Below are 10,000 nucleotides of genomic sequence, written 5' to 3' on the forward strand. Positions count from 1 at the left end.
AAAACATGGCCACTTTTACCGTCTTCCAAAGCCAATAAAAAATTGACATTTCATTCAAAACGTTTTAAAAATAACACGATGTATTTGGGATGATTTCGGAGAATACATAAAGTGGAGAAAGTGTGTAGAGGTGACAGGCACTTTAACGCTTGGAAAATTAAAAGAACATGTACCTTTCAAACATCCACACTCAGTGATTTGTTGAAGCGAGGTCACATCTGCGTGGCAACTACGGCAGTAGTAATATGCCCTGAAAATTTTGGTACAAACAACACAAGTACAGGTATCTTAGTCAGGCGATGACCACCTTAGTGTGCCACATTTCTGTATGAATGTTCCGTAATGATTTACACCGAAGATTAAGACGGACAGAAAAAAACCTCTAAGCCAGGAAAATCATATCTAATGGACTTTATTTTATTGTCAACCGCAGGGTTTTCGACAGTTTTGAAAAGTAGTGGACATATTTTTGAAAGCACCGGATGTCACATTTTTTGGCGCAGCAAGGCATATTCCCACAGGAAATTTTTAAAATAAAACACTCAGAAAGGCAGTTTCCAGTGTCTCTGGACCCCAAGATTCAGTTTCCCAGGCTGGAGTTTACTCAAATTCTCTTTAAAAAGTAAGAAGAAAAATATAATAATAAATAGTAAAGCAAACCCCTCAAATATTGGCATCAAAGTACCAGACGTACGCGTGGAATGGGAAACCGCCGGACAAAACGTCCGGCCTCCGGCCTCAAACGAAAACTCTGGAAGTTTTTAGCGCTGGGTAACAAATAGGCCTTATTCACGATAGCCGCCATCTTGGTTTTCAACTTGTCATGCAAACTAGCCATGTGTTATGCTGAAGGGCAAACATTGGAAAAAAGGCAAATTGCCGAAATATTGAATAACATTGCTAAAAGTACATTTTCGAATTTAGATTAAATACCTTTTATAATAATTTCATACCTTTGATTGCCTTTGACATTTTGACGTTGTACTTCGTTATCTGCTCATTTTTCACTAAAAACCATCGCAGTAACTTGTGTAATCATTCTACTTAACTGCTTTGGTGATAAACATTCAATGAACGTGAAATAAATCATTTGTGTGGCTAAGATGTTCGTTATAACCTCTCGAACTTGTGTTGTTTGCCCCCTCAGAAGTGTGTAGCCAATTTGCATTATAATAGCAAATCCAACATGACGGCCATCGTGAATAAGGTCTATTGGGGAAACTGTACAGGAATCAAATTAAATCAAATGAAATCGGATCAAATCGTAGGTTGGTTTTTTAGGCGAGGGAAAAACCGGAATACCCGGAGAAAAACCTCTTGGAGCAAAGTAGAGAACCAACAAACTCAATCCAAACGTGATGCAGAGACTAGGAGTCAAACCCGGGCCACATTGGTGAAAGGCAAGTGCTCTCACCACTACGCCAACACTGCTCCTTAGGAAACATAAGGGATCTACAACACCAAATGAATAAAAAATTCAACAAGAGCGCTGAAAAGTAATCTCTGACCGAACCAGACAACAACGGATTGGTTCCAGGCCAAATTTCAATTTTAGTTTTGAGCCTCCACAGCCTATCATCAGTTTGTCTACAGTTTGGCTGGTACATAAAATAATGACTAAAATATGTTTAACGTGAACACTTTTTGATGATGTTGCCAGTAAAAGGCAACACTCTCATAAATGAAGCAACCCTTCTTAAATGTCACATTACTAAAATAGAAACACTTCGTACCTTTTCACTTCAGCACTTGATCCGGCAATGAAGTAGCCTCTGGTTCTCTGTTCAATTTGTTTATCCAGTGGATTGATGGCAAATCTTTACATGCAAAGAACCGTTTTTACAATGAGCCAGTTGTGAGGCACTTCAATTTATTCAAACCTTTGAAATTAAGTACAGATCAATCGATCTTAATTCACAGTAACTTTCTTCAGATACCTACATTTTTTTGCCATCCGGTGTGATGGTTTCTATAGCGATGAGAAGGAGACCAAGCTTCTCAAAACAGATCCTGTCACCAAAAAAAAACATCGTTTTAATAGCGGATCAGGGCAAAAATATGTACCAGGCATGCTACGATAACTTTATTTAGAGAGGGGGACGCAAATAAACCCTTTACGGTTTTTACCACAGGGGACAGACCACAACATTAAGATCCCCTACGATGCCCTACTCTTTGCAAATGATGTGTAGGTTCTTTTGGTTCTGACAAGCGAGATTATGAACATTCAAGGATCGTGAGACAAGGCCTGCGGTTTATCGTCCTTATCTGAGAAGACTAGAGAGTCTAACCATTTGCAGATGTCATTACAAAGGCAGCACTTTCTCCTCAGTTATTTAAAGACCCTGCAGGAGTTCCCTGAGTGTTGGTCTTGCCAGAGTTCTTGATCCCTCAACCAACCGAGCCACCTGGTCGGCGATCAAATGCTAAAGGCCTGGCCAAACGCTCGCAACATTTCAACGCAACGTCTTGCAACATTGTTGGGCACAACATGTTGCATACGTTTGGCCACCCTGTTGCGAGATGTTGCAACATATTGGATGAAGTTGGATCAAATTTGAAAACGGTCAAATGTTGCATGATGTTGTACTCGTTTGGCCACGTTCACGCAACATTGTTGCGCTAGGGCATGCGCGTTAGGTCCACTTTTTGCGCGCCAGGGGCCTGGGGCACATGAACATTGACATGTTGCATTGAAAATGATGAAAATGTTGCGTGCGTTTGGCCACCTCGCGCATCACATGTCGCAACATCATGCAACAATGTTGCAAGATGTTGCGTTGAAATGTTGCGAGCGTTTGGCCAGGCCTTAAGACCATTCTGTTTACATATTAGGGGAGTTTAATTTAAGGCTACGGCTACGGCAACGAAAGCGTTATTCCCAAATACAACTTAGCGCTATCGCAAGTATTTCGCGATTATTCCGTCTTGTTCACATTGTGCAAAACGGGCAAACTATCCTATAACTGGACGGGTACGAACGCTTTTAAAGCAAAAATAGCAAATGAATAGTTCATTGTTATATGCTCACGTTGTCGCCAAAACCTAAAATTTGGTGATTTCACGTTGTTTTGTGAAGTACGGTAAAGAATTGCACGGACATTCGTGCTGCACGATTATTTCTCCATTTTTATCCAATAGTATTCTTGCTCTGTGGCGTTGTCGTTGCCGTAGGGTCGTCTTTGCTTAAACTCCCTATTTAGCTTTAAATAAAGGATGGGTGCTCCAACAAATGTGACGAGTATTGCAGATAAATTAAATTCAAATTAAATATTAAATTAAAGGGGCAGTGTCACGCTATTTTAGTCAAACTTCAAAACACTAAAAGAAGTCCTTGCATCAATGAAAACCAACAAAAATAATGCTGTAGTTTTGTTGCCAATGGCCACTGAAGTGCACTGAAGCTATTTTCTGTTGTTTGCAGCCAAGGATGGAGAGGATGGAAATGGATTGAAACTTGAAAAAAACCGGCCAATTTTTTCAAGTTTGGAGACAGTGTCTTCAGAAAGACACCAAAACTTCAATACGAATAGCTCTTTGTTCCAGAAATATATTTCATATCTTGTCACTGGCTGTCAGGAATGTTGTACGTGTGAGCTAAAGAACTAAGATTTTTACCCATTTTTGACCTAAAAACAGCTAATTAAGCATGTCAGTGCCCCTTTAAACCTCTCGTAATCTTACACACTGGGATATTGGCAATTGATAATGTTTAAAATCAAAATTTATGAACTGTTTTCGGGATTTTCCGAAGTTAAAATGTCTATAAAAATCGACGTTTCGATCAGTTTTACTGGTCTTCTTCAGGTTGTTAAAAAGTTTTCAATATGGCGGATCGCCATATTGAAAATCCGCCATATTGAATGATCCGCCATATTAAAAAATTTTTAACAAACTGAAGGAGACCAGTAAAACTGATCGAAACGTCGATCTTTATAGACATTTTAACCTCGGAAAATCCCGCAAACAGTTCATAAATTTTGATTTTAGAATTATGAGAGGTGAAAGTTTCAGAGATACGATGATAATGTTTAATTCTAAATATGACGAATTTACCACTACTTACTCTGCGACTTGTTGGAAGCCCATTCCCTTGAAGGAATATGCAAGGGTTTCAGTGTACATTTCAAGGTTTGCACCATCAATGTAAAATTCTTTCCACAGATCTGATTCCGACAGACCTCTCTGCATGGAAATCAATACGACAGTCAATTAAAAATTTCACCCATATCTTGGGTACTTCATTGTTATGAGGCGAAAATGATACCAGCGGGAGTTACTTGCTAGTTTAAAAACTTGCAATTAGAAGACGGCTTTTTTTTACACTGAAGAAACCGTTTGGTTGCTTATAAAAATGTGTACATTTTTTTAAATACTTTTAGCATTGTGAATAGTAACCCCAAGCGAATATCATGGATATCTAAATTTTGGTATTTCACATCAAGGCTGCCACATTTGATGGAGAAAATAGAACAGAGGTATGGGTCTTTAAAGTGCTACTATGACCAAAAAATCAATTTTCATTTTTCTTTTTCCAAGTGACCCTAGATTTCAAAAAGACACCTGTTTATTTTAACTGGAATTTTCCTAGTTAATGGTCTGCCATTACTAACTTTAAATTCTTGAGAGAACTGGATCGAGGAGAAAATAACGTCAAAGACTCAAATTTAAGAATGTAATGCGTGCGTGTGTACGTGGCTAAATTAATATGCAATACGCAAGTTTCGGGCTGTCAGACTTTAAAATCGTGTTTTGCATATATATAATAAGCTGTGTTTACACGCTGAAATTTTAAGCTGGTGAGTCAATGACATCACTTTTCCCTAGATCCAACCATCTGAGGTCCAATCGGTCATTTGTAAACGTGAGTAATGGCGGACCGTGAAATCCAAAACTTTCACTCAAAGTAAACAGACTTTGGATAAAAATCAAAGCTCAAAATTCTTCCAGTCAAGTGTTAAGCAATCACACGTTCAAAATCTGAAGAAAAAAGGAAGTGATTTTTTTATCGTAGTAGCACTTTAACATAACAGTGCATTTTATGAATGGGGCTGGTCAGACAGGAAGACTTCAGTGGATTTTACTATATAAGCAAACTGGTCCGAGATGAAAGTTGGAATTATTGTGATTGGTTCTCTTTGCAATACGGACCGCTAAGATGGACCGGTCACGACGCAGTGGATATAGGTTGCCAAACTGTTCCCACTTTCTCGGACATAAAAAGAAATATGTGAGAATGTATTTCAGTACGAATGTTACTTTCCAGAACCGCTAACAGAAGGAGGCGAAGAGGCAAGACTCAAGGATTGGAATAGAAAACCCGGCGCAAGAGAGCCAATATAAAAGACACCCAATCAAAAAATTGTCGCTTGCATGAAAATATTGGTCTCCATCCTTTTCTGCAAGTTTATGGACCTCATCCATAAACATGCAAAAAGGGGAACTCAACCAGTATTTTCCCAGTGCAGACCCCACACTAGTTCAATAACATCTATAAACTGGGCTTATCCAAACTCATTCAGTTTTTTTAGGAAATGATTAATAAGTAACCTAGCACGAACCATCCGCCAATTACTTTAAGGTTTGTCAGCTGGAACTTACAACATAATCCAGCATTAGAACTAAGCCATTTTCAAACTATACTCTTCCATGAGGCAGTATACTCTTACAAAGTGATTTCCCTCATATTTACTGAGTGTGAATTACTACAAATGTCGTAATAACACTAACAGTTGTAAAACTCACTGTGTTATTAGATCTCATCGAAAAAACATTGGCCAACAAAGTTGAAAATCCCGGAGAAAGGCAACTTTGTGCAATGAATCCCAACTTGAGCTGTTCAACAAAAAAGTATGCGTGTACATCAGCATATGAAAAGTGCAAACCTCACTGTTTTGCTGACCTGAAGAGACTACTAGATGACCAACAGGAAAACACTGGTTTCTGTTTATTAACCAAAGTTAAGTACTACATGTATCTGGAGGAGGTAATACCTGGTTTGGGTTGAGGGAAGTAGGAAAAACATTGAGGTGAGACCACATGCATCCAACCAATGTGGACGGCATTCGTATCCTGGCTGTTGCCATTGGAAATTGGTTCACAACCCTGGATGAACCCTGAAGGCTGATTTGGCTTGTGGACTGTCATAGATGTTACAAATGGGAACAATATATTTAATGTGAATGAATGAATGAACGAATGAACGAATGAATGAATGAGGGAGTGAGAGAGTGAATGAATGAACGAACATGTAGGTGAAATAGACCACTTTCATAATGGCGGCCGAGTAAAATATTCTTTTGTTTTAATGCTAATAAGCCTTTCTAGTCTCGCTACAATGAGCAAATTTCACTGAAAAGAATATTTGTTTCAAAATGAGGGCAGTAGGTATAATTACCATAAAGAAAAAAGAATGTAAAAGTAGTTGCCATTTATGAATTCAAAGTGGTCTATAAATATACTGCATTTTAGTGTAACAGTCACAATGGAGGCTAACCCAATACACCATAGCTGTGTCATATTACAATTCAATGACATTAGAGGTCGGAGAGAGCTGCATGATGATTCTGCTTTCTGTTGGTGAACAGGTTCAACCTTTCAGCCTTTCTAAGTGGGTCTTCAACATTTGACCCTAGGCACAATTTTAGAACATATTGGTAAATTGACTAATGCATACCTCACTGATGCAAACCACATCATCGCCATGTTTAGGATTCCACGATGGAATATTTAACAGGTATGACTGTATAGAGAGAAATGACAAAAGAAAGGTTTTTAGAATCTATATTTCCTTATGTATCTGTAAACACTACTTACGTAATTAGTTTAACTAATTGAATACTCACTTACAATCACCTGCATATTATACAAAGTTGCACAAAACTTTCCACTTCGTGTTAAAGTGACTAAGTTTATTTTCACACCTGGCAATATACTTTTAGATATGTTTTTCTTGCACAAAAGTGACAAATTCTACATACTGATATTCTGTGATACTTTTAGCTGAGGTGAACAGGAATTGTTTACCGATAATATAAAGGTGTTTAAGGTTTTGCATTGAAGATGAGTCACAGATTATTTCTTTTTGTCTTAAACCGTCATATTCTGTGTTTTTCTTTCTTTCTTTATAGTCTAGGATCGAATCGATTAGATGTCCCCCAAGAAGATCCTAATTTGGTCCTTAAATTACTGTCAAAGAAGGCGAGCCTTCCATGGAAAGGGAAAGGAAAGGAACTTTATTTAAGTGTCTAATCTTCTGGCGCTGGAGCACTAATTGGGGACACTGTAAAACTGAAATCAACAACTCAAATCAAATCAAATCAAATCAAATGTTGGTTTTTCACAAGAGGGGAAACTGGAGTACCCGGAGAAAACCTCTCTTGCAGAGTAGAGAACCAACAAACTCAACCCACATATGACGCCGAGTCTGAGAATCAAACCCGGGCAACATTGGTGGGAGGCGAGTGCTCTCACCACTGCGCCATTCCTGCACCACTTCTGGTTAGCAAATTTGAAGAAATGTGCATCTTTTTGGATTTCAGTCCTTTTCTGTTTGCAGGCTTCTCTGTTTTCCACCTATGTCCAGAAATGCAGGTAATGGTAAAAAAGGAGGACTTGGGAAATTCTGCCAAATCCGCCACACGTCGCCAAATCCACCGCTTTCGTTTTCAAGAAAACCACAACATCTATATGTGTACATCACACATGCAGTATGATGTGATTCAAAAGCTGTGTTTAACAATTAACAATAACATTAACAATTATTGGACGAGGTTGAGCAAAATATCGTGATTTGTGAGTGGCGAGCAGATCACTAATTTTTATTTGCCGAAGCCGAGACACTGACAAATCACGATATTTTGCAATAACAGAGTTCAATAATTATTTTATCATTCGATGACTGAGTTAACTTTATTTTTCACAATTCCTAACAATTAAATCTTTTTCTGAAAGCTCAGGAAAGCAAACTGCCATTTTCACAAAAGAGCGTGGTTTCAATTACGCATGAGCGGAATATTATTTTCAGCAAAACACTTGTTTGTAGACAGTTATTTGCAGGCCACATGGTGGGTTCTCGACCAATAAAAAGGAAAGGAAAAAATAGATCGAATGATAATTTCATTCCGCTTCGGCAAAAAATTGATCTGCTCGCCACTGACAAATCACGATATTTTGCTCCACCTCTTCCAATAATTGTTAATTATTAATGACCTTGTTTTGGTATTGCAGTAACTGAATAATGATCCGAATCCCTGGATAGTAGTTCTTTAAGGCGACAACCCTGCAAAAATTCAAAAACAAGAAACAGTGAGCATGAAAATAAAACTCGGATATTTTTTAAATGAGGATCAATGATAATGGAAACAACAAAAAAGGCAAAGATGCACTCAAGCCAATGGGGCTCACAGAGACGGAGCTTGACCAGCTGGTTTCTGCAGCAGCAAGAAGAGACTGAAAGTATTACAACTCCCCCTGGAATGGGATGCTAGTCTGTCACCAGGCTTCCCCTAGAAGTATATTGCGGATACTACCCTTTATAGCTGGAGAAGAAGGTGCAGAGCAAGGAAACAACTTGTGACAGAGCTAGACCCGGAATCAGCAACAGAGGGGGCAGGAAACTGCCGTACTACAACAAGTTGCAAAATTGTTGAGACACTTTCATTAAAAAAAACCTTTTCTAGCTTCCATTACCCGCCATATCTAGAATTTAAACCTTTCCCACTTCCCTTCTCCTCTCCCCCTAGCTTTCAATGTTGACTATTTAAGTTTGCAACAATTTTTTTGTCTTGCTAGCAACACTGATAAGTAAGGCGGGGGTGGGGTTGTAGTGTGGGAGATAACAGGTAAATTAATAACGCCCCAAGAAGGTGAAGTGTCTCCAGTATTTTTGCAATTTGTTGTAGCAACCTTACCACTGTGGCAATGAATGTAGCTGTTAATATAAACCATGATTTCTGATCCTAACAATCACAAATTCTACAGCCCTCAAATCACATGTTTTGTCCTGAACTTTCCAGAACAAGGTTAACGGCGTTAAACAATGCCGGCATTTCATAGACCAATACTGCGGACACATTACACTTTTACCCATTCTCATTCATGCACATTCTTGATACGGTAATTTCATTTAGAGAGGGAAATACAAAAATTGTCCCTTTTTACTGTATTACAACCCACCAGCTATACCACAAAGGACAGATCACTCCTCGGGAGTGTGTGGGTTCTTTTACGTCCCACAGGGTTAAGAATTTTGAAGGGTCGTGAGATGGGGACAAGGGTAGATCGTCATTTTGATCCTGTGAACTCCTCCCGCAGAGTAGTCCGATGCCCAACCAACTGCAAACTCGACAACGGTCTTAAAAGGCAATAATAATTTAACAAAGTATTACATTGCCTGCAGCAATTTAATGTAACATTGTGCCATTTTTTTATTTTTTTTTTTAATTTAATTTCAATAAAGCTTTTACCAATGTACAAAACAAAATATATATACAAAAGTACAATAGGTAAAGGAAAGCAATAGGGGGAAACTTAATCCCCATATAAAAACTGCCCTCCAAAAATAAAAGATAAACAATTAAGAATAGTAACCTGTATATCCAATATGTAATTTCACCTTGTATATGAAAACCAAAAGAACTATCTATTTACAAACATAATTAAGTAGCAAAGTTTTAAACGCGTTTAAGTGTTAACTATTACTATTATTCATTAAAAGTACCACTTCTTACAGTAATTCAGTACCTCATGATATTTTCAGAATCTTCCTCATTGGGATCATGGCATTCTTTGTTGCATAACACAATACAGCAATCTGCCAAATTCATCTAAAATAAAATCACACTCATCAGTCAATATTCAAGTATGGACATTTGCATGGCTCAAACTTTTGTTAAGGAATGAGCTCTGGATGTACCGATATTTACTTCACAGTAAACGAGAGAGAAATCGAGTGCTAAAGTGAATTATTTTTCGTCATCATGTAATTGCATCTACACCT

General features: G+C 38.2%; 1 protein-coding gene across 6 annotated transcripts in view; it reads right to left on the reverse strand.

Moving 5' to 3' along the window:
* The window catches only part of LOC138031237 (calcium-activated potassium channel subunit alpha-1-like), a 73,715-nt gene that overhangs the window by 25,778 nt on the left and 37,937 nt on the right, over positions 1-10,000 (reverse strand). For all 6 annotated transcript variants that reach the window (XM_068878918.1, XM_068878922.1, XM_068878921.1 and 3 more), the window contains 8 exons: positions 9,745-9,827; positions 8,212-8,281; positions 6,677-6,742; positions 5,746-5,835; positions 4,067-4,185; positions 1,942-2,010; positions 1,734-1,817; positions 174-250 (listed from right to left, as the gene is read on the reverse strand). In XM_068878918.1, the coding sequence (XP_068735019.1) occupies positions 174-250; positions 1,734-1,817; positions 1,942-2,010; positions 4,067-4,185; positions 5,746-5,835; positions 6,677-6,742; positions 8,212-8,281; positions 9,745-9,827 (658 nt within the window). The remainder of the gene's footprint in view (positions 1-173; positions 251-1,733; positions 1,818-1,941; positions 2,011-4,066; positions 4,186-5,745; positions 5,836-6,676; positions 6,743-8,211; positions 8,282-9,744; positions 9,828-10,000) is intronic.

Source organism: Montipora capricornis, chromosome 14, assembly GCF_036669925.1.
Source record: "Montipora capricornis isolate CH-2021 chromosome 14, ASM3666992v2, whole genome shotgun sequence".
Classification (NCBI taxonomy): Eukaryota; Metazoa; Cnidaria; class Anthozoa; order Scleractinia; family Acroporidae; genus Montipora; species Montipora capricornis.